General features: G+C 55.9%; 3 protein-coding genes across 3 annotated transcripts; 2 read left to right on the top strand and 1 right to left on the bottom strand.

The window, feature by feature from the left end:
- Window positions 1-2512: 2512 nt before the first annotated feature.
- Window positions 2513-4811, bottom strand: BESB_019170 (ADP-ribosylation factor family protein; the record flags this gene model as incomplete). Its single annotated transcript, XM_029360626.1, has 5 exons — window positions 2513-2660; window positions 3035-3182; window positions 3512-3587; window positions 4051-4127; window positions 4652-4811. The coding sequence occupies 5 exons, from the start codon at window positions 4809-4811 to the stop codon at window positions 2513-2515; spliced, it is 609 nt and encodes a 202-aa protein (XP_029215985.1).
- Window positions 4812-9017: 4206 nt separating this feature from the next.
- On the top strand, window positions 9018-11652 carry BESB_019180 (uncharacterized protein; the record flags this gene model as incomplete). Its single annotated transcript, XM_029360627.1, has 2 exons — window positions 9018-10183; window positions 10299-11652. The coding sequence occupies 2 exons, from the start codon at window positions 9018-9020 to the stop codon at window positions 11650-11652; spliced, it is 2520 nt and encodes an 839-aa protein (XP_029215986.1).
- A 3041-nt stretch (window positions 11653-14693) lies between these two features.
- On the top strand, window positions 14694-22314 carry BESB_019190 (Sec23/Sec24 trunk domain-containing protein; the record flags this gene model as incomplete). The annotated part of the gene is made up of 15 exons (XM_029360628.1): window positions 14694-14987; window positions 15536-15724; window positions 16146-16295; window positions 16702-16904; window positions 17262-17385; window positions 17914-18081; window positions 18742-18865; window positions 19166-19252; window positions 19679-19825; window positions 20067-20186; window positions 20518-20646; window positions 20906-21041; window positions 21284-21407; window positions 21556-21684; window positions 22045-22314. The coding sequence occupies 15 exons, from the start codon at window positions 14694-14696 to the stop codon at window positions 22312-22314; spliced, it is 2394 nt and encodes a 797-aa protein (XP_029215987.1).
- Window positions 22315-24314: the final 2000 nt, after the last annotated feature.

Here is a 24314-nt window from a genome sequence, read left to right on the forward strand (position 1 = left end):
GAGAAATGGAGGAAGAGGGGCCCCTCATCAGGGGACCAAAAGACTCGTGCCCTCTGTTCGTCGACAGAACCTCGAGGGACAAAGAGCTCAGGGTAACACACCTTTCGCAAGTTACCAGTTTTGCACTGCGCCGACGCTGTTTTACTGGTAGCAATATCTACTTACAGATAACTACCTGCGAGCATCCATAAGCAACTGCCCTCAAATAATCAAGCAAACCAACATTGGTACATCTTGATCATGGTGCAGCGACGCTCAGAATGATAAACTAGCTCCTCTTCTTCTATTGCCGATCTATACAAAACTGCTTGCTTTGCCTCCGTTCTACTCGCTTTGTTTTTCTCAAGTGGATTTGATAGGATACGCTTCGTGTCGGCCTAGTGGCCGCCCAGTTTCTCCCTCACTGCGTGTCCGTGAGCATCCGTACGCCGCAATCGGACAAAACTTCTCGCGGACCTGGATAAACGACTGCGATGGAATCTTACAACATGACAATTGTTTCTCGAGAGTTCGTAGTACGTATCCACACGAGACTCGTACTACAAGAGGCCTGCTTAGAAGCGGCTGCGCGCGGATCGGCTGCATGTGAACGAAGCTTTTGATCCGCGATTACCTTTCCACGGTTTTTGTGTAGTAGTGGAAGCTTACTGTAGCTTACGCTCGCATCGCCACTACAGTTCCCGCGAACTCCTCAGATTCGGTTGTCGACTGTGCACGACCGCCACAAGAGCATTGCCCCGCAGTCATTCACTTGGCCGGGTTCCACCTATGTAGACTGTGTCCGTGCTCAGCTTCAGGTCTGCAGCCACTCTGCTATTTCTGTAGAAATACGCGCTTCGTGCATTCGGTCATTTGACTCATTGCTGGAAAGAGTCTGCTGAATTGCAGCGTCGTTACTGGGCAGTTGATGAAAAAACGAAGACTCACGAGTAAAGTCTGTTGCCACATGCCGCCTTCCCGTGATGCGCGTCGGATGACATGAGACAAAGTCAGCACTGGCCCGTTGTAAGAAATAACCGCGAATCCACCCGCCAGGAATATGGCCGGAACCGTCGCTTTTAATGGAGGCACACAGTCAGCACGCAAACGACGAAATACGTAGAAACAAGAATCACATACTGAAATCTTCCTGTGACACCCCCACCAACAATAAAGAGGCCGCTGAAGAGGCCCGAACAAAGGTAGCCCATACAAGACGCGAACAAGACAGGTACGCATCTGGGACCCGATCAACACGGCAAGAACAGGGAACCAATGCGTAAGACGGGAACCGTGTCGGGGTGAACCCCGTCATACACACTACGTGTGTAGCATCGGCTTCAAGGCACGCCTGTTGCCAGGTGCGGTGTCTCCTGGAGTCGTTCGGGAAAGCAAGACGCTGCGGTTCGCCGTGCACATACAGCGCACCAAAGTCACAAAGTCCACCAAAGACATTCACAGAGTCTCCGGGTCAGAATTTCTTCTACGAGCATCTCAAACGATCCCCGCTAATACCACCTTTCCCGGCTTATATGCACATTCACTTTTGCACACATGCACTGGTGCTGTGTGCCCGGGCAGAACTTTGCATACACCACCCGGGGACCAATCTATACAGTCAGGTGAATGCATATGCAGCAATGTAAACGCACTCAGTCTACAAAAAAATCTGCGCTTCTCTATGCAGAGTAAGTGTGTATGAATGGTTCCAGCGCGCGGCTGTATCACAGTTACGGGGTCACTGCAGCCAGTCAGACACATAAAATCAGGCATTTTCTGTATCCAACCGCAACAAGTGCCACCAACTCCACACTTGGCCAACGTCAGTGTCACGCAAAAGTTTGCATGCGGAAAAGATGTTGCCAGCGGAGCACCAGCCTGCGAGGCGGTCCTGTGCTGGCGAGACTTTCCAGCCGAAGACCTAGAGCACCAAGCCATGAGCTCAGGTGAGTACTAGACACACTCTAGGATGACACTCAGCTTGGTTTTCCGTGTGCTTTGACAGGTGACATAGAAACAAGACCAAAGAAGCGAAGGGAAACCACGGCAGCATGCGGCCCGGATACACCCGACTGGGGGGGAGGGCGCCTCACGTAGAAACGCCTGCTTCCACAAAAACCGCCTTTCTTTTCTGCAGCTCCCTGTTCAGACGAACTGAGGCTCCAACATAGAAGGGATCTAACGAAAATCACGCAGGCGTGACGAAGCACGTACCAGTTTACGGAATGAAAGGCCAACTACTTACACGAGGCCTTCTCGCAGATCATATACGGCCACAAACAATACAGGCACGCACATGCATACGATTATAAATATACACTTCTGTGATTGATGACAAGGAACAGGCTTTCAGTCGTCTTTCTAAGCAATGGCAGCGTACGTACCATTCGAAGTGGCCAGCAAACGATGGACCTCGGTTGCCCACATGAGGAATTTAACAACTCAGTCTAACCAGAGAGCTCTTTGCGCGCGGAAACTGAGAGGTCAGGAAGATGCTCCCATCAATTTTCCGTAGAAAAATGTTCCGCGGTTTTCACGACGGCACCTGCTGTAAAAAGCAAGGGATTGTCTGATCCGTTGTGCAGCACCCCGTGCCGTCTTGTTGCCGTAGCTGCCTCACTAGCCATGAGATGCCCTCGTCGATGCCTTCGCCGGTTTTCGCACTACACGCGAAGACGCCGCTGAAAAGAAGGCAACCACGCGCCGGTAACCATGCATGCACGAATTATACTTTTTTCTTCACGAGAATGCTGTATCAGTGCTGTATCTACTGGCACTTCACAGGACACATAGCGTAACACAGGCCATGGGAGGCCACGGCTATCTCAGAAGCCGTCTCTTTCCACGTGTCTCTATCTCAGAAGCCGTCTCTTTCCACGTGTCTCTTGGACATCTGGCGGCACAGATATGAGACAAGGCTCCAACTAACTGCAAGAGCATGCCAGCGTGTTCGCATTCCACGAAAGCTCCCAGACGCAGTGCGTGTAGACTCCGTACTATCGCGGTGGGTTCCCAATCACACAATGCCCTGTCCTCTGATGCTCTCTTTGCTTACCACTCTTTGTCAACCAGTTGCTGAAGCTGCAACTGGTGCTGAATATCTGCGACTGGCATGGCTCCTGGACGATCCTGCTTCGCGGCGAAGACTAGAAGTACATTGGCGTCCGGCAGGTCCCGAAGAAGCCGGTCTAACGCCCGGTTCGCTGGCATGACCATCACACGTGCCAGCAAGCAAAGAAACCATCTGCAGCGGCTTCGAAGCCACACACAGCGAAGGAAAAGGCTGCTCCCACGCTGAACCCGAGAAGACCGCAGCGTAGTTGCCACGACAAACGCATCTGGTAGAAGGAGCCACCACACCGTGACGCCCATTCCCACACCGGCACGCACACGCCTGTACGAGAGCCTTCATGACCGATCACGTCGACACATGCAGATCTATTGAACATACAATGGAGGAATTATCCAGCGAACTCGCCTGATGAGCTTGGTGGACAAATGCATCTCCACTTGTTAACTGCAACAAGCGTACCGATTCTGAGTCGACCGGGGTCGGAGCTGTCGACGACGTAGATGATGCCTCTTATGTCGAGGTGATGCGGCCGGACCTGCTCACAACAGAGGTCAAGTGAGGACATTCGCTCGATAGGGTTCGCCTCGTCAAGGCCTTAACGCATACGCGACGGGGATGCATATGCACGTGCCCCGACATCCAACTCCCCCTCCCATAGCTCCTTACACAGCGTAGAGAGGTGCCACACGTGAAGTTCGATGAACACATCCGCAGATGCCCCCACTGACAGACACGGTCAATGGAGACGCAAAGAACATAAATACTGAAGCTAGGCGCGTCCACCGCTTCAGACAAGGCGGCGATCACCCTTCTCGATGAACGAAAGGCTGCCGTAGCGCGTATGCGGCCGACATACGCCGCAGAAAGCCCTAGAACGCCATCGTTACCAAGTGTAAGAGAGCCGAAGCACGGTGGCATGCACGAAGGGAACCACGGAAGCGTGTGAATCCTACCGGAACGGCAGTGACCGGACTTTCGGCGACACAGCGCACACCTACCATGTCCTCAAAGTGCTGCCTCGTATCCCACATGACGAGAGCCGTGTCGGGGTAGTCGACGCGGTCCACCTCCAGACCTGCGAAAGACGCCGAAGCAACAGTGCACATGATCCTCAACACCTTTTTTTCTTCGCATGCGCTGGCCTCTGCTCCAGCGCGCCCTCTGCGGCGTGAGATCCGCCCACACTGACCGGGGAAGTGCCAGTTATGCCAGCGAAACGGCGGCGCGGCCCAAACGCGGCTCCCGACACCTGTACGTTCTCGCACGCACAGCGCTGTGCGTAGACAGACTCCGACATAGATGTGTCACTAAAGGACTCCTGACTAAGATGCGTATCAATGGCTCCTCCATGCCGTCAAAGCGTGCCCAGCTGCGCACAAGCTGGCCGTGAATATCTGTAACGGCCTTATTGCCTTCAACAGAAACTCCCGGTTCCCTTGTGCAGCTTGAGACGTCGTTGCCTGATGCTCCCCTGAGTGATGGAATCACTCACTGAGGCAAGGCACACGGAAGTGCCGCCTAGAGTCCATAAAACATGTACAAAACAGCGCATTTGCGTGCACTTGCAGACGCCGCATGCACGCAGATACGGAAACCTACCCTCTGTGGGCGCGAGCTTGAAGAACTGCCTGTACTTCATCCACTTGATGATGGAAGTCTTTCCTGCCTGGGCGGGGCCCGCGACGCGGATTTGATAGACACTTTTGTTGCAGCACACACTGAGGCTGCTATGAAGACACGCGAGGACGGCGTTCCCCATTTTGCCAGAAAAACACGAAACGTGCACCAATCTGGCCACCGAGCGGGCCTTCAAGGTCCTGTCGCGCGCTTCTTTACGCCGTCTGTGGCGTTGGCTCGATTCTTCTCCGTGCCCTCTCTGCTAACCGCCTGTATTGCTTAAGGTCCATGCATCGGGGGATTGCCGTTAAAAAACAGCAGATGTTCTCGCCGGCGAGCGCTAAAATGCGAGCTCACGGGAGAACGTTTTTTGCTTACGAAGCGAACGCGCGCCGCTCCAGCAAAGCGCTCCCACCTGGATCCACGCCGAAGAGCGCGTCCTGCCAACAGGAGAAAGTGCACTACAAGAAGAAAAGTTGATTCCGCGCGACAAGGAGGAAGAACGCGCCGAAGGCAGCAGAAGTGACGGCACAATGGTGCAACCGAAACCGTCGAAAGAGGGAGCGCTTGGATGCTCAAGTATCGTCGCCAGCACTAGAAAATCTCAGCGAGCCACAGCCGAAACAGCGACCGGGCAAGCCTGTGAATCAGCCGCGTGTTCCCACGCACCCTGGCACTGGAGCGCACTAGCAGCAAGTGCATGAGAGCCGCGCGCGTGGACGCTGGAACTAGAACACGAGTTTCAGAAAAACTAAAGGTGTAGCCGCGACCGCCGTGAGAATGCATGCGAGGACGGGAACACGATAGCCGACCACGGGAAAAACGTGAAGCGACGACAAACGACGAAGGCCCTCACGCTCTGAAGAGACAATAATCACCTAGACAGAGTAAACAGGAGACCGTAAAGTTGTAGTGAAGCAAACAGAACACATATCCTTAGGCTTCCACACGCGTGCCACAAAACACGAAAGGAGTGTCTGCCCCATGACCTACGGAGAATTCCGCATCACTACGCATATGCATATCCATGATAAGATTGTCCTTGTGCCTGTGAGGTGCGGACATGCCTGCATTCATCATTGAAAGAAGGGAAGAGTGAGATCTCCAGTGTGACGCGCCGGTGGAGCGGTGTCAAATTCATCAGACCACCGAAGTGAAAACGAGAGTTGTTTTTGTTGCCCGCTGAATCCCGAGTTTATGTATGTTGCGTAACGGCCATGAAATGGCAAGACAAGGTGCAAAGCGCCCGCTCGGAACCCGAGCAAGAACAAACAGCGTAGGAGCGCAGAACGGGCTTAAGGATGCGCGGAGCCTGCTGCGGAGTATATGCGCGAAAAACGAGAAGAACTTGCCGGAGGCGATGAAAGCAGGCGCTTCGTCTCCTCTGGGACACGACACAGCCGAATTCTCCACCAGGAAGAAGAGGAGCAGCTGGATTTTTGCAGGGCCGAGAGCAGCTGTGCATAGGCACATGGAAGCGGCGATGTGCGACAGCCAGTGAAAACCCCGCCGCGGGAGCAAAATTTCGACAGAAAGAAGTTGACAGTGTCGAGCGTTTCGGCCAGACAAAATTAGGTGACGAAAGGGGTATTTCTGTAGGGTTTGAAAATCTGAAGAGAAGGCGCCTATGCATGCGGTCGGAACGTTTTTCTTTAGCAAGGTGGACGACTTATCCGAGCGAGCAAAAGGGCGAAGGCATGCCCAAACAAGAAACCAGCGGAGAAACTATAAATCAAGCAGACAGGTGATCATCGAATCCCGCAAGGTCAACAATGGGGTGTAGAAAGCGTCTACGGAACGACGAATCTGCGTTTTCAAAGATAGCGCGAGTAGTCAACAATGGTCTTGTCTACTGCCCGCGCGGCACATGGGGCAAAAGAACAGTGAGCATCGACGCCTCGTTCGCTCGACGAGGGAACACGCGTGGAGGCGCGCGACGCGTTTCACTTTCTTTCCAGTACGCACGACCACGGGTAAATTTCCAGCAGCACTCGCCTTTTATTTTGTGGGACAGCGACTCAGAATCGCGTCTAGGCGCTCTTCTGCTGAGAATGGAGTCATTGAAGGCGAGGTTTCCCCGTCCACGGGTGACGAGAAGTTAGAAATCGCGCGGGTGTTGGCGAGCGCCCCAGTAGTACGCAGAAAGGGCCTCCTGGGACACAGCATCGTATATCTGGCGCTGCGACAAGTTTTCTCTGCTTGGCTGCGTCCGCACTGCAGGACAAGCTTCATCCGGCATACGTGAGGATACGAGACGAAAAGGCGCTCCGAAGAGGTTCGTCTAGCCTCACAAAAACACCCCATCGGTGTAGAGTCAGTCACCCACAGCAGCCGCTCTGTAACCTCAGGGCGTTTGCCAGCCCTCCCGACGTCTCACCCCGTAACCATCTGGGGTCTAACAATGGCTCTGGAAAAGGATGCCTTCGCAAGACAAGCCTAGCCAGCGCACTCCTGTCCGTTTGCTTCTAACACCTTCAGGTATGTTACTCATGGGGTGGAAACCCAGGCGGAGCGTCCCCGTGCGGAGCGCCGGAAGTCCACAAACGGAGCATCGTGGCTTGGTAAAGATCTAAGCAGAAAAGAAAAACGCATCTTGTCTAACACAACGCTGAAACGGCTTGAGGCTTCGGGTAGATGGAGCTGCTGCGCGCCAACGCACGAACGAGACACACTCCTTCAAAAGAAATGCGCCAGGCGCCTTACCACTCACCGCTCGAGTTACTAGAGTTTCTGGAAACGGACATCTCTAAAAAGCAGGCAATCGTGCCGGAACATCAGCCGCAAGGCCATCGGCAGAAACGCTTTGAGAAAAACGCGCACATCTCGCAGCCCAACGCGAGTATCCTCCTGTATAGCGTTGTGCGCGGGCGCCGAAAAATGCTTCTGCAAATGTTTGCACTGCGAGGAGCGAAACTAAGCATGTTCTTAAAGGGCACATCTGATCTGAGAGGGGAGTCTCCACGTTGCTCACTCCGTTTCCTTGTCTCGTATCCCACGAAACGCCACGCTCAGTTCTCGCGCGCACACCGCCGGACTTCGCCGCAGCCACGCGGGCATCTCGGGACTAGGTGACTTCTACTGCGGCGGCAGATGAACGGGCTTTCTTCGGCTCCACGTCCCGTCGACTGAGTTTCCCAGAAAATGTGGGCCTTCCAGATCAAACCTTTCAGCATGTTTACGGATGAGGTCCTTCCGCCTCTGCTTTCTCAAGTCTTCAGTGCCGCGTAGTTACTCGTAGCATCGAGACACACATCGTCTTACGGGGAGACCGGGGACGCTTTGCGCCGCGACCCTTCAGGCTTCTTTCAGGAAAAAAATTGGTTCCGAAGTGGCGCATATTTTTTTCTTTTCCTCTTCAACCTGGTGTCCTTTCTTGCAATGGCATTTGTGGCGGGGGGCGTTTTGTTGGGTGGTGTGGAGCCTTGATGGCGTCCCGGCAAGACATGCAGTCACGCAGACTTGAAAACCCCATTTTGCGCCGGCTTTTTCCTAGGGGTAGATGCGCGTGAAGGGGAGAAGGGGTTTCGGCGAGAGCAGACGGAAACCCTAGTTCCCCGTAGAGCGCAAAAATCAGTTTTTCGTGAAGTCATGCTGTACGCGAACCCCACCATTCCCAGAATACAGCAAGGCGTCCCAGCCTGAAATCGGCGCGCCTCACGTCGAACGCGTATGCTTGTTCATCCCAAGTAGCTACATAATGTTGGATTGTACCTCGCATGGTCACGGCTTGGCAGGATCTCCGTCTTCTCCCATCCAATCTGGTACGCTATCCGTGCCTCTGCTTTGTGTTTGCCTTCTTCCCTTCTGGTCCGTTTGCCCCTGCTGACCTTGGCCTCCAGTCTCGACGTCTTCTCTGATGCCTAGGTCTCCGGTCCGTCTTTTTTTGTAGTATATCCGTCTCTCTATCTCCCAGTCCTTTCTTAAAGCCTTCTCTGCTTCAGAACCATGGTGTGGCTCCGCCTCCAAGAAATTCATCCAGATGTGTCTCACTGGTTTCTAGGCTACTTGCACTGCCAGCCGCATTCCTGGCTGTCTTCGTTTTCGTGTGGAGGACCTTTTCTTTGAGAGGGAACCATGGTGTGGCTCCGCCTCCAAGAAATTCATCCAGATGTGTCTCACTGGTTTCTAGGCTACTTGCACTGCCAGCCGCATTCCTGGCTGTCTTCGTTTTCGTGTGGAGGACATTTTCTTTGAGAGGGGTCCGCTCGTCGTCAACGATTTGGCCGCACAAGGGCTTGAGCGTCCCCGAGCACGAAGTCTCTTTCTTCCCGCAGCTGACGCGCTGCGCTCAGCGTTTCACTACGACAACTGCGAGGGGCTTGTTCCCTGCAGCTTCCCTTTTTCCACGATGCGTCGTCGCTGCTCTCGGCGCTGGCTTCGCGACGTCGTATTTCTCGCTTGTCTCCTGGCTTCGCTGGTCCGCCTATCTTTGAGTGTCTCTGGCACCCAGCTCGCGCGAGTTTGCCGGGCAACAGCAGGAAACGCCGTGGGGTCAGAGGCGCCTGCGTCTTCTTCCGGGGGTCTCGCTCACGCAGATGCATCACCTCTTCGAGCAGAAAGCCTTTTGCGCTCTTCTGCGCTTCTGCTGTCACAGCGGCGCTCCGTTCCCAGGTCATTCACTCCGTGGTCGCTCGCTCCAGGAAACCTGGCGAGAGAGGGCGCGCGGAGCCTTCAGGCGCCAGCTTTCTTACAGGCCTTTTTCCCTAGGGAGGAGAGCGCGTGGGGGTTCACCTTGGGGCGACCTCCCTCGTTTCCGCCGCGTGCTGCCGCGAGGGCATCAGCGGGGCCTGCGTTCCCGTTCAAGGAGTCGACGTCAGGCGCACCCGGACATGGCGGATGGACTTTTGCTGCGGGTGGACTCGTGAGGGCGCACTTTCCGTGGATTTGTTGTCGGGGGGGGTCGTCACTGTCCTTCGCCCCGGCATCCTGTTCACCTGACTCTACCCTTGAGCGAGGCGCCCTGCACCATGCAGCTGCAGCTTTGTGCGGCTTTCGGCCGCCGCAGCAGCGTGCGCAAAAGTGGTGTTCGCTGTCGTTCTCAGCGCTGCTTGTCCAGCGTTGGCATCCCGCGCGAGAGTCTTCGTGGGGTGACGACGAGGAGGAGGAAGAAAGCGGAGCCCGCGACGAAGATATGGGTTCTTTCTCGCCAGAACCCTCCAAACTGAGAAGCCGGCTCGGGTCGCTGACTGAGCCTGGGCCCTTTCCGGAGCCGCCGCCGGAGTCTCCTTATTGGCCAGCTTTCCCCGCAAAGGACGTTACGCCAGTGCCTGCGCAGCTGCCGAGGTGGCACTCGCGGTCGCCTTTCCCGGCTCTGAAGCCTCGTGGGCTGCTCTACCCCGCGAACCCAAAGAAAATCCGCCCGCCAAAATACAGACAGTTCAGGGGGGCTGCGCCGCCGCCTTGCGAACTTCCGCCTTCGCCTCCGGACCTTCAGCGAAACTTCCGCACGTGGGTGCGGGATGCACGCTATGAATATCCTCAGTTCACAACAATCCCTGCCAGCATCAAATACAGGTATGGAGTCCGCTCGCTTTAGAGACTCGTGTCCTTCGAGTTATCGCCCTCCATCCCAGCGCCTGTCTAGTGTGCTGAAGCTATGTGCCCATTCGGAACTGTGGTGTGTTTTCAGGCGGCGACTGAAGCGCTCGTCGCGCAAGCTGGACTGGAGGCTCAGGTCTCTACAGGACCGGCGCATTTATTTCGCGTGGAGGCGAAATATGCGGGATCAGGAGACGCATCGCTGGCTGCGCGAGAAGGAGCAGTGGTCCCGTCTGACGGCGCGATTCTGGAAGCAGCAGTACGCCCTGCAGGCGCAGAGGTGGCTGTCGCCTGCTGGTGAAGCGAAGTCCGCCACGGGAAGGCCTGCCGAGGGGGGAAGTTGTGTCAGCGACGCGCAGCAAGAACAAGAGGCGGAGATGGACGTCGGAGCCGCGCCCTCGAGTTCGAGGGAGGCACTCATCGCAGAGACGACAGATCTTGTCGCGCATGCGGAGGACGGCGGGAGCACGCGACGCCGTTCTGGGGAGCCTGCAAGCATCTTCGGGGGGTCGCCAGCAGCAAGCACGGCTGCCCGTGGCGGTGCGGACGACAGCGCCGAAGATCTGCTTCGCACGGCGGATCCAGAGGCAGTGACAGAGCTCCTTCGGAGAGGATACACCCTCCCTCCTATGACCGCGGCGGTCGCAGCTTCGCCAATACCGTGGTGGTCGTCTGCGAAAGGTCTGCACAAGTGGCGAGGCAGGAAGACAGCGACAAACGTGCAGAGTCGATGGGTAAACTGGGCGAGTCATACGCGCGTCGTCGAGCCGGTGGTTGCGGGGCAACTGCTGCGGCGACGGGGGAGGGTCCTGCGTCGCTTGCAGCAGAAGGGGATTGAGCTGATGCAAAAGATGAGACAGCTGAACGACACACGAGAGCCTTATGAGGAAGCGGAACTCGAAGCAGATTCCCCAACCGACGAACGTACCGCTTGCGCAGCCCCGGCCGCCTTGGTGGGCAGCAACAGTGGAAAAGAATCGTCAAGCGCGCCTCTCATGCCGCTGGATTCGAGTGGAGATGCCACCGAAGGGCATGGGGAGAAGACTGCGTGCCCGTCTAGCGGGGAAGACATGCAGAGGGAACGCTGCCCGCCAAGAGAACTCGACACGGAGAGGCGGAGGCTCAGTGCGGTGGAGGCAGCCATGGATGTGGCCTTGATGCTCGGGCAGAGCGTGGTCACGAAAGCCTCAGGAGCTCCTGCGCCATACGACGTCCACAGCCCTTTCATGCGATCGAGCACTTCGTCGCGCAGGCGCCGCATGCGAATGCGTGGCCGCGCCAAAGATCCAGAACAAAAAGACATGACGCGGCAAGAGAGAAGACTAGCCAACTTCGCAGCTCGCCAGGCAGCGGAGGCTTACGAGCGAGCCATGCAAAAAGAGGCGAGGAGAAAGGCGTGGGAAGAGGCTCAGGGTCGCGAAGCGGAAAGAAGTCTGCCGCCCTAGGCTGGTGCTTCCTAGCCGGAGAACAGGAAGCATCAGCCGGGGCTCAGAGCCCATTGGTTTCGTCTCGCAGAATCCTACACCGAAATAAGAACACCGTTACGCTTGGTTCCTCAAACAGCGGAGACCGCTTACCTGTCTGGCTTGCCAGGCGAGTTACGGTGTGACTGTCTTACTTATGTCTATCCATATTCAATCTACCTTTGTTGTCTGATGCAAAAACGCAGCTGGCTGCGCCCCGCCGTTGAGCACTGTTCGAAAGAATTGCTTCCATGTGCATAGCAGACGCACCACTGCAATGAATGACCATCCGCGCAAGCCCTAACACACATGTTTCGTATTGCTGCGGCCCTGACTCTTCCCCGTAGTTGGCGCATGCCTGCCGACAAGACACCGTACCCGCCGATGGAAAAGTTTTTTTAGCGGGAAAACCTGTGTTCTGTCACAGATACATCGCCACGAGACGTCGCAACGTGCAGACGCCGAGCCGCCGTGGTGATCTTTTGACCTTTGTTGTGATCGGTGCGGCTTGCCTAGGACGCTTCCAGAGTGATCTAGCTGTCTGCTGAAGCGGTAATTGCCCTGACCAGAAGCAACGCGGGTTTTATTCTGGGCGGAGTATTCTTTCTTGAGGTGTTGACGCCCATCGCAGTTGCTGTTTACCACCATTTTAATGTGTTGGCGCAAGCCTGGCTTCAGTCACCTCTGCCCAAACATTTGAAGACATGCTAAATACTCCACTGTAGTTGCAAAGAATGAAACCAGTGTGCGAACGAATCCCTTCCTCGCCGCTCACGCAGATCTCTCGATCAACATGTGGCGGACCCAACTTACAACAAGGACGGCTCGTCCAAAGGTGCTTCTGCGTTGTGGACGCGGAGAATTACAACCACTTTAGGCGGTCGTGGGATAGTATGCTACCTCGAGAGGAGCATTCTAATAATTAGCTCAAAGCTTCGGAGTTGCAAATCCATACAGACGTGACTTCCGCTCAACTACCAGCGCATTCTAGGGAAGTGATATTCGTGTTCGTGCACGGTAGGACGCAGGGGCTTGCGTACCGCGCAGCACCATAACTGGACGGCAGTAATCTGGCGTATACTTATGATGCTGCTCAACATGGCTGCCGATTGCCGGTCGCTTGGGGCCAGACAGTTTCTCCCGATTGATCAAGCGGTTCTGCGGGATGACACGCTGTGATGTTAGTAGGTGTGGATGATTTGCGAGACGCTTGACAGATGTCGCGCAGGCCAATCCACGCCGTGAGGTTGACTTGTTGTGTGCGTCCGCAGTTTTTAGTGCTGTTGTGCGAGTTTCGCCGAGGTGAAAGCATGAGGACTCTGCATATCTGGGAGAGACCGGCCGGAAGCTAAATCTGACACTTTTCAGGAGCGACTCGAGTGCTTGGACGACAGCAGTGCCACCTCCGTCGATGATGCACCCTGGCCGTCACAGCGGAAGCCGCGCGCGCCAACGTGCCTGTTTGAAACGTAGCCCTTTTACTTAACATGATGGGCATGAAAAGCAAAGAGAACTTGGATCCGGTAAACAAAGACCTTCAAGATCTAAACCGGTAGTCCAACTCGTAGTACTTACTCCCCAGAAAAAGGTAGTTTATATGAACCTAAGAATCCCACTTTGAAAACACAGAGATTCTGCACACACCTTCCGCGGTCCGTTATGGAGAAACACAGGAAACCACCAATAATCACGAAATCCGCGGAGTTATCGGTATTTTAACAGAAGTATAGGCTGACGCGACCTGTGTAGCTTCAGGGGAAGTCTCTCGTTTTCAGCGCATGCAACCGGGATGACGCGAGAAAAAACGCAGTGTGTTCCGGTTCCCAGCAAATGCTGCCAAAAAGCCACGGGAACAGCATAGGAAATGCTTGGTGGTGTTTTTGGCATTTCTTCTTCCACAGAAGAAAACGTTCGACAAGCAAACCTTTAGAAGCTGCAAGACTGGGTTCTCAGGTTTCGCTGGTTTTCCTCGTGGCCACTTGCCCAGTGTCTTCTACGGAATTCCTGCGTCTGTACCAACGAACACCGCCGCAACCACCGCTGTTTTCGGTAGGCTGTTGAGTCTTTATATAGATATCGGTCGATCTTTCCGTGCTTCTTCTTACCTTCTCGCTTCATTTTTTCGTGGGAAGGCCTTTTTCCTATTCTGGAAACCGTCTGTCTCCCATTTTATGCGCTTTTTTTGTCCCCAGTCTCCACTGCGCCTCCCCTGGTGCTGTCTCGAAGATTTCCTTGCGTTTCCTCCCACTTCCGCCCCTTGTTTTCGTTTCTATTGTACGTGCCTTCTGTTCCCGCTTTTCTGTACTGCCAGAGGAATTCCTGCGGGAAGCCTCGTGACTGCATGTTGCGCGCCGCTTTGTCCGGCGCACTCACGTATAATCGAAATACATGAAGGAATGTCGGTGAGGCGCACGAAGTATTGCTATGCTACTTCTTTCCTCAGTGTTTCTCTTTCTTCAAGAATAAGTAACGGTGGAACTGCTCTTCTCTGTTAGGGTAGAAACGATTCTACCGCGGTGGGCTGTAATGTCTGCTTTTCTTTTGTGGCGTCCCACGTTGTAACACTTCCGCAGTTTCCACCGAAGACGCGAGCGACTGTGAGGAACCCACTCTTCTTTACCGCCGTATAGTGACGCCACTCTCATCTATTTTCGGGCCGCGGGTTTCCCTCCCCGTCGTGGCGTTCCATATCGTTCCTATCGTCTCCGACGTCGTCTGCAGACTGCGTAGCCCGTATCAGGACGGACCGATTTATTGGCAGAGTTTCTGTGGAAGGACATTCTGACGGGCGCATCACTGCATATTGTCGTTCGCAGGGCCGTAACCTGGCGGTTCGACGCACCCCCTCCATCCGGAGCGACCTCTGGTTTTTACCGCCAAGCTTTCAGCAGAGCTGTTGCGTATCATCAGGGCAGTACGTACACCTCGAGTCGACTCGCCTGTACTGGGATACGTTGGCGAACGCGCCCGCCGCCCTCCGGCAACTCCGCTTCCGTCTTCTCTAGTCCCTAGCAGACCCCACCATGGATGTCCACGAGCACGAGGCAACGACGGGGTGCCGTTTCTCTTGGAATGTGTGGCCAGCGACGCGCGCTGAAGCGCAGAAGATCGAGCTGCCGCTGGGGTGTATGTTCACGCCGTTGAGAGAATGCACGAGCCTCCAGCTCGTTGAGTACGAGCCCATCAGATGCCGTGTGAGCGGCTGCATTCTCAATCCCTTCTGCGCGATCGACTTCCGCAGCAAGCAGTGGACGTGCCCCTTTTCCCTCCAACGCAATGCCTTTCCTAATCACTACGCCATGCACATCACGGAACAGGTAGGTCGGGTTTCCTCACCGGTGCCTGCTTTCATTCCTGCCGTGCGGCCGGCTCGCACGGTGCAGGGCAGGTCGCTCTTGCCCGCTACTTCTTTGCGGGCAAGAGCGGACGCTCACTCGGAGCGACGACATTTAGATCTTTTCTCCATGTTGTGAACTAAATTCAAACGGGCAGGGCAGGGGGCGGGAGGGGGGGGGGGGGGGTAAGAGTGGTGGGATGCGACATGCGTTCGCCTGCCCATGCACCGACGCTGTTCCCTTAATTTGAGCCACATGGCGCGATTCGGCGGACGCCGAGTGCGGAGTGCGCATATAGGCCACACGACGTATTCCAGACGCCTCCGAGGAAGTGCAACTAGGCGTGGAGGAGAGAGAAGTCGGGATACCCCGTCCGATTTGCGGCTGTTCTCGTGTCTATTCGACACGGGCATCTGTGTATGGCGACGGGGGCCCGTAGGCGCCGGATTGGAACTTTCGTGCGCAGGCTCTGTTGTCAGGCAGTTTTCCATGCGCACTTTTGCTGCTGTTTTCTTCGGGTCTCTGTTCAGAACCTGCCTGCGGAACTGTTGTACCCAACGATCGAGTACATTCTTCCGCAGCCTATGCCTGCGCCGAATGGGATGCCGGGCGCAGGAGCTCCGCCAGCAGGCACGCTGCCGCCGCCTCTGTTTTTCCTCGTCGTGGACACGTGCATTATCGAAGAAGAGCTGGAGCAGCTTCGGGACTCTCTCATGCAGGTGGGCAGAAGCGGACCCAGACAACAGAATCTTATGCAGTTTGGTTTTTTCCTCGCTCTTAACGCCGCCTCTGCACGGCCCTCTGTCCACCCGTACGGGTGTAGGAGTCTTCAGTTGTGTCTCCGCTCGTCTGTCGGATTGTCCGCTCACCATTCTACAGTTTTTCTTTAGAGTGAGGAGGTGCTTCTGCGACGCGTTGCCTGCATCACTGCGTCAGTAGAGAATTCCGACTAACGGAATTTCCCCTGGGCAGGCGTGATCTGGTGCATTTCAGAACGCCTCGCCATTGCAAGGGGCGAACACGGGCGTTTGTACAGACTCAACGGAGAAGTGAGCGGCATAGGAGAAGGATCGCAGACGTGCAGAGAGAGCGCACAGTGAAACTGAAGCGCTATCGCTGCCTTTGTGGCGCATGCTCCAGGCTCTCGCGCTGATGCCGTCCGACGCGGTTGTCGGCATCATCACGTATGGCGCCATGGCCATGCTTCACGAGCTGGGTGGAGGCAACGAAACGGCGGACATCATGAAAGCGCACGTTTTCCGCGGAAACAAGGAACTCACGCCTCTCCAGGTGAGGTTCGCAACGCCACGACTTCCTAACTTGAGGGCTCCTTAAGCAGGTTCACAGCAAGCGGCAGAGTTAGCCAATCGCCAAAAGTTCCGTGAGTCAACTCGCTTGCGGAGCTGTATCATTGCGAAGCGTCAGCCTCTCTTGCCGCCGCACCCGGTGTGTGTCGGCGTGCATAGACACTGACTCGGTGAGGCGGATATCCTCGCAAAAGCTGTATCTCGGTTAAGAACCTCTTGGTATTTTTTCAGAAAAACAGAAAAAAGTGTCTAGGGTATGGAACACGAGTTCCTTAGGCGTGTCGACAGGGCCACGAGGCACGCTTGCCGTAGAACAATACGGTGTCAACGTAGTGCGTCTTTTTTTCACACACAAGCGGCCGCAGATGTCCGTTTTAACTTTTTTGTAGATCCAACAACAACTGGGCTTGGTCGCGGGCAGCAGCAACGCGTACGTGCCTCCACGGGGCGGTCCTGGCGGAGCGCCGGGGTCTTCGCTGCTCAGCCCCGCAGCCGCGCGCTTCATTCAGCCGATTGGCGATTGCGAGTACAAGTTGACTTGCATCCTCGAGGAGCTCCGCCGCGACTCATGGCCTGTGCCGTCCGACTCTCGGTGAGCGCCACAGCCGCGCGCGAGGGGGCGAACGCCTCCTGCGCCCTTCGGTATTCCTTCCGCGTGTGACGCCCGCCTCACCCTTGCCCGCCCTCCCCTCTCAAGAGTTGCGCTGCGTGCCTTCGCGGATGCTGAGCTCTCGTGACGTGTGTGTCTGCCCGCGTCGCGAGCCCCAGCCCGTTGCCACAGCGTTTCGTCGCTGTTTTTACTGAAAACCGCTTTCATTTTCGTGTCGTGGTAGATACGTGCAGCAGCCGTCTGCACACGTGTATGGTGACGTGCGTGCTTGAAGGGGTCTCCCTGGCGCTGGTTTTACGCGGATGTGGGCAATCTCGCGTGTGTGATTGTGACTCGCAGGCCGATGCGCTGCACCGGGCTCGCTCTCTCCGTGGCGCTGTCAGTTCTGGAGGCCGCCTGGTATCAGCTGCCTGCCCGCATTTTGCTGTTTGTCGGCGGCGCATGCACGTCGGGACCTGGCCAGGTAAACTTTCTCGTGAGAGGCGTCGGCGGAGTCTTTTTTCCTGTATGTCTCACGCGAAGTGATCCTCTTGACCGGAGCATCCGAGTGGCGCCGCGTGCGGTCGGTGAGGCGAGGCTTGCCTGATCTGCGGCTGTTTCCGCGCTCGATTAACTGCGCAGAACGATCTCCTGGGAAGAGTGTTGAGCACCAGTCAAGTGGAACGCGAATGTGCGTCGGCGTGTGTTCCTACACGTGCCGCGGACGCATGCGCAGACGAGATCTTTTCGTGCTCGTTTGTCTGCATTTATGTTTCAGCATGCATAGATGCGATTTTGGAGTAGGGATGTTTTTAGAAGGCAGTTCGTTGCAATGCTTCTGTCTGCTTCGCGCGCAGGAGCCGCACCACGTCGCACGCGGCTGTATCGCTGCGTGTCTCGCTGGGGCTCGGTCACGGCAGGCGTCAGCGCGGCTCATTCTGCATTCGTAGAGCGGAGAGGGGCTGCTTTTTGCTGTTGAGTTCCGTGCTTCTCTGGTTTCCGCTGCGTGCAGGTCGTGGATCTCTCGCTGTGTGAGTCGATTAGACACCACTTGGATCTGCAGAAGGACAACAAGAACGCGCGCTTTGTCAAGAAGGCGCTCAAGTACTACACGCAGCTGGCGAACCAAGCCGTCAAGGCGGGACACGCGGTGGATATTTTCGCCTGCTCTCTCGACCAGGTGCGCTTTGCGGGAGGTTTGTTATGCTGCCGCCGCTGCTTTAGAAGGGGATCTGCGGGCGCTGGAAACAAAGGGCAAGGAGGGCGTGGGACGGACGAAGGCACTGTGGAAGAGACGGATGCATGCGCGCGCGCGTGACGTCAAGGTTCTTGTGGCGGCCTTCTTCTTCGCATGTCGGGGTTGGGGTTGGGCGCTGTGCGTCTGTTGATGCGTGTCATCCTGTTTTTTTCCCTTCGGCGCTCAAAACACGCCCAAGTCCTTTCGTGCACGGACGTCGTGAGCGCGTCCACGCTGTGCTTGTCCATCGCAACAGTCTCCGGCAGCTTCTTTCAGTGCTTCGCCAAACGGCCGAGCGCGGAGACGATCCGTACAGGCCCGCGAAGTTGCTGAAGGCTTTACTGGTCGTTGCTCAAGCGAGCCGCTGGCGGGTTCTTGCGTGCTTCCTGCGGGAGCGCTCACTGCAGCGCCTGTGACTGTGCTGCGCGGGCGGCGAGAGAGAACATGCGCCCTCCCCCCTGAGTGGAGCCTACGCGTCTTGGCCGGTCTAGCACCACACGATGCATGAAGCTGCCCATGTGAAAATACATACATATATATATATATATATATATATAAACGTATGTATATATGTATGTATTTCTGCGTCTGACTCGGGATCAGGTTGGCTTGTACGAGATGAAGGTTATGACCGAGAAGACTGGCGGCTGCGTGGTGATGGGAGACAGTTACTCCATCAACGTCTTCAAGGATAGTTTGAAGAAGTACTTCGAAACCGACTCGACGGGTGCGCCTCACCTACGAAGGACGAACGGCAGGGGCGCCGGCGGAGCGCGGCAAAGCTGCTGCTTTGGGAGTCTCGTATAAACCATCCTCTGCTTGGCCTTCGCGCTAGATATAGACATATATATATGGATGTATACTTGCATATATGTATGTTATCATGCATCGATTTGTATATGTATGTGTGTATATGTATGCGATAGACCTTGCAACAGATCGAGCCTGCCTGTCTCTATATGCGTACGTGGAAGTATGTGTACCTGCGTGTGCTAGTGTTCTCTTTCTTTGTCGTGGCACCTCCCAGGTTTCTTGAAGATGGGCTTCAACGCGAAGATGGAGGTTCTCTGCAGCAAGGAATTCAAAGTCTGCGGTGCGATCGGACCATGCACAGGTGCGTTTCTCCGTCATGAAGCACCTCCACAAGGCACTGCCGCGTCGCTTGACAGCTGTAAAGAAAGCGCCTGCATGCGTCGTGGATCTCCCTGACGTCGGCCGCGCGCGGTGACGCGCTCGCTCTCCTGTCTACGTCGTTTTTCCCGCATATATAGGTGCAGAAGTCTCGATAGATGCATGATCTGCGTGCGTGCGAGGCTCATGCGTTTCGTCTGGTAACGGCCTGCATGTGCTCTTTCCGCTCCACGGCTTACTCGCGAGGACTTGGGGCCTTGCTGCGGTGTGGACGGGGGGTTCCACTTCACCAGTTTGTTCATTTTCTCGGTTGAAGGGATTCGGTCTAGTTGAGGGTTCGCGCCTTGAACTCGCGCAGCGAGTTGTACTTTCTCCACTCCGTGTAGTGCATGCGTCGCGCGTTTCGCAGGCACCGGGAAGAAGGGCAGCCAAGTCTCTGACACGAGCGTGGGCGAGGGCATGACGTGCGAGTGGCAAGCGGCGGCGCTGGACAAGGAAACGACGATTGCATTCTACTTCGAGGTCACGAATCAACAGGCGCAGAATCTCCCGCCGGGTGCGTGGATGTGTGCGGGTGGCAGACAGCCTGAAGGCTCCCCCCGTGGAGAGACGAGAGAGACGCGGCCGCCAGCTGTTTGTCTGGCGCGACGGTTCAGCCGGTGGAAGAACGCCGTGCTCGTGTGCCTGCCGCTGGCGCAGTCTTCTGAGAGGAGTGTGTCTGAGACGTGCGGCGACAGGGACGATCCCGCGTGAAGATCGGGCGAGTGGAGTGCATGCGCATGTTTTTTGCGTTTCAGGCAAGCAGTCGTTCCTCCAGTTCCAAACGTCTTATCTCCACCCGAGTGGAAGGCGTCGCTTGCGGGTCACGACTCTGTCCTACCGCTTCGCCGAGCCCAACACCATCGACGTCGCGCCAGGTGAGACACGGTGAATTTTTTCCCAGATTTTTTCGCCGTCGTTGCCTTCCAGGGAGCTCGCCCTGCATCTGGTTCTCGCAGACGCTGCTCCAGCCGTGACTCTTCGCCGCATGCGGTGCCTCGGCCTGGTTTTGCTTGTCTATTGGGGGTCGCTGCGTGCACTTTGCTGTTTGCGCGAGGGACGTCACGATGAAATGCTCTGTAGAGAACGCCAGACGCGTCGCAGGACATGGAGGAGAGGCAGATCGCGCCCGACTCGGCGGCGGCGGAGCTTCTGCTCCGAGGGGCGTTTATGTTGTCGAACGAGGTTTATGTTTTTCGCTTCGTGCAGGCTTTGACCAGGAAGCAGCCGCAGTGCTCATGACGCGCCTTGCCGTCTTCAAGACCGAGACTGAAGAGTCGCTCGACGTGCTTCGCTGGCTGGATCGCAAATTGATTCGGCTCGTCGCGCGCTTCGCAGGTACAATAGCTCTAAAACAGAGTGCTCGGCGTAGATTTCCATCTATGTATACATATATATATATATTTACAGTATTTATTCAGACCCATATATACATACATATATTCATATATATGTATATTGTCCGTATCGGGAGGCCTCCCGCTCGCGTTCATCGCACGTATCCCGTCTGCAGCCGCGCGGTAGGCGCGTTTTTCTGGAGGAGTGAAACCCTCCTGATTATTTGGTGCTTTTGGACTTTTTGGTTTGGGCGACACAGATTATCAGAAAGACGATCCGAGCTCGTTCCACCTTTCGACGGAATTCAGCATTTACCCGCAGTTCATGTATCACCTGCGGCGCAGTCACTTCCTCCAGACGTTTAATGCGTCGCCTGATGAAACGGCGTACTACCGGTGAGTGCTTTCTCCGTCTTCAAGGCAGGAAACGATGTCAGAGTTTGGTCTCCGCAAGGTTTCAGACGCCGCCCACGTGGGCGGTGCCAGTCTTGTCCTTTGATTCGAGGGTAGTTCCGACAGGCACGAAGATGCAGCGATTTGAACACTGTCTGTGAGAGAATTTCAGTTCTGCGGCGCCCGCCCACACTCCGCCGTTTCGGGTTCTGAACGAGTGTCTCTTGTCCTGTGGTTTGCTACAGCTCTGTGCTGCTCCGCGCAAGCGTGATGAACGCCCTCGTCATGATTCAGCCTGCGTTGCTTGAATACTCCTTCGAGCAGCAGGGCCCGCCGCAGCCGGTGCTTCTCGACGCCCAGGCTCTCAAGGTACGGAGCCGCTGAGGCTCAGGAAAGCGAGTGGAACGACTGAAAAACGATGAGGAAGGGCAACGAATGGGTTATATACACCTGCGCTTCACGGCTGCGTGTCCACTGGCAAGACCTGGGCGCGTGTGTGTTGTTCGTTTGTTCGCAGCCGAACGTCATCCTGCTGCTGGACTCTTTCTTCCACGTCGTCGTCTGGCATGGAGAACTGATTCACCAGTGGCGCGAACAGGGCTTCCACAACCTGCCCGAGTACGAGAACTTGCGCCAGCTGCTGCAGGTGAGATCCCCGCTCTCAAAACACTGTGGGAAGAGCGCCCGAATTCCGCCACGGTGGTTCACCTCTCGGCTGGGCTGTGCGCGACGGTTTCACGCACCAGGGGATGCGAAGGCGCCCCTGGCATTCTCCGTCAGAAGCCTCCGGAGATGCACACGTATTCGTGACTATTTGTATGTATTATAAATTTATATGTACACCATTGTTGGTTTGCGCGGGTGGTTTCTGCGTGAGCGAACGGCGCATGCCTTGCGAGGGCCTGCGTTTGGCGGCGCTCGGCGCTGGCGGGGCGTGCTGCAGTCCACTCTGGGAGAGCAGCGGCAGAACCTTGTGAAGTGTCTCGGTGTGTTTCCTCTCGTGCAGGCACCGCTCGAGGACGCCAAAGTCATTCTGGACGAGCGCTTCCCGGTGCCCAAGTACGTCCAGTGCAACAGCGGCGGCAGTCAGGCGCGTTTCTTGCTGGCAAAGGTCAATCCGTCAACAAACTACGCACAGAATTCTCAGGGAGCAGCACCGGGCATGGGCGGCCTCATGGGAGAAGGCGGCGCGGGCGGCGAAAGCTTCATCAACACCGACGATGCCAGCCTCAAGGTGTTCATGGATCACCTCATCAAGCTCGCGGTTCAGAGCTAAGGGGGCCGCTGAAGCGAACCGCGAAGCCGCTGGCTGCTGGCGGACATCCAGTGCACGGAAAAGGCCGCGTAGGAGGTCCGAGATGCAGCGACGAGGCGGAGCGTGGATGAAGCTTGTCAGACCGGGCCTTTTCAGGCCTGAGAGAAACACAACGCAACCTGCGACGAGACTGAGTGCCATGGGCGGGAGAGACGTTTTTTGCATCCTTTGCGTCTCCGGGAGGGAGGCGAGAACCTGCAAATTGACGCCGCGAATGCGGGGGATTGGCCCGCATGCCAAGCTCGTTTTTTACTGAGCTCCTGGGACCAGGCAAGACAGACGTTTTGGGGGGCTTCTTTTCGAGTCGGGTTATGTGAAACGCAGGAAAATCAGGTGGGCACCGTACGTACACCGGAGACGCGCTTCCTGCCAGGTTTCCAATGCGTGTCGTCGAACAGCAAGCTCACAGATGGCTTCACGCAAATTGCCGAAAGGAGTTTCAGGGGCGCTCTGGGGTCGTCAACCTGGATTCTGAATGGCCGCTGCGGAAAAACGCAGAAGGCTTACAAGCGACGTGAGGGCCTCGCGTAGGCCGCTCCCTGTGTGCTTGGCATGCATCTTGTTTCGATCGAAGCGTCGTGCTTGTCTACTACGCTTCAACTTCTTTTTTGTGTAAGCACTCAAAGAAATGGAGACGAAGAGAAATGGTGCATACTGCTGCCGTCACGCATTCCTGACCAAGAAGACGCACGACCGCAGCATATCATTTTAAGCCGCTGTGGGGATAGCCCCTCCAATCGCATCGAAGTGCGATCGCAAATGAGATCCCCAGAAGAGCACCCACTCACGGACGAACCGGACGGGGTTACAGGAAGTCCAAGAGAAGGATGATGTGTCGTTCCTTAGCAAACTACACTGAAGTGTGTCAGCGAATAGAGGAACAACCGTGCTACGAAGTCTTTGGGGTGTTAAACTTCAGCGTGTCTGCCCAGAAAAAGAGTAGTGTGGTTACATTTCACCGCAGCGGAAACCTCTTTTTGGGGATCTGTCGGCTTCTGAGATCCATGATTGGAGCCGCCTTACTGAAAGTTGATAGTGGCGGGCGCCCTCGGCAGGAGATCGGCCGCGTTCACAGTTCATATCGCATACTTGTCCTCCAATATGGAGAGCACTACGTTCTACCGTTCTCTTTTGTAGCGACTGTACGAGGAGAGCAAAAAATGCCGGCGTACAGTAGCGGCTAGACACGGACCCACGCAAGGTCTCGAGCAGAGTAGCACTTATCTGATCGGATAAAGATCCGGGCTGATCCATGCGCAACAATAGCCCTTGGAAACCCTGCCTTCAAGTCGGGTTGCTTCCCTAGATAGAACAAACAGAGTGAGTACGCGAGGTCATCCCAACCCACTATTGCCTACAGGGGTGCGCCGTGCTTCACCAAGCGAGCTCGTTGACACATTTATTGCCAGATATGGAGCTTAAAGCTAAAGTGTGCGAGTTTCAAGAAGAATCTGGCAGGAGAATTCCAGTAGAATCATTAATGGGCACAGGGCTGTCAAGCCACAATGCCGGTTATCGCTGCTCTGGAGTGCTACAAGGCAGCTGCTGGTACTGGATCGGTGCATATTTCGCACCCCCAGTAAATGAATCTTCCCGAATGCCGCGACTGAGCGGAGTCACCACAGCGCTTTGGTACTGTACCAGAAGCCCCTGACACGACGTCACGCATATGGCATCAAATGATAAATCGCACAGGCGATGTTTCGCCTCTCTCTCTCAATGCCTCGGCTCGTCTCCTCGCAGAACATCGCTACAGGCTGCTGTGCACTGGCGGGCACAGGTGGAGAGACCTGACGGAACACGCAAGAGAAGCACGCACGTTTCGTAGACGACTTCACAGCCCAGAAGAACGTTTTGCGGACAGTGCAGCATTACCTGCGATGCACCAGAAAAGTGGAGACATCGGCCTTCCGCGATCTTTTCCGCTTCCCTTGGCCCAGCCCCCGAGCGAAGCTTCAGCC

This window comes from Besnoitia besnoiti, chromosome XI, assembly GCF_002563875.1.
Source record: "Besnoitia besnoiti strain Bb-Ger1 chromosome XI, whole genome shotgun sequence".
Taxonomy (NCBI): Eukaryota; Apicomplexa; class Conoidasida; order Eucoccidiorida; family Sarcocystidae; genus Besnoitia; species Besnoitia besnoiti.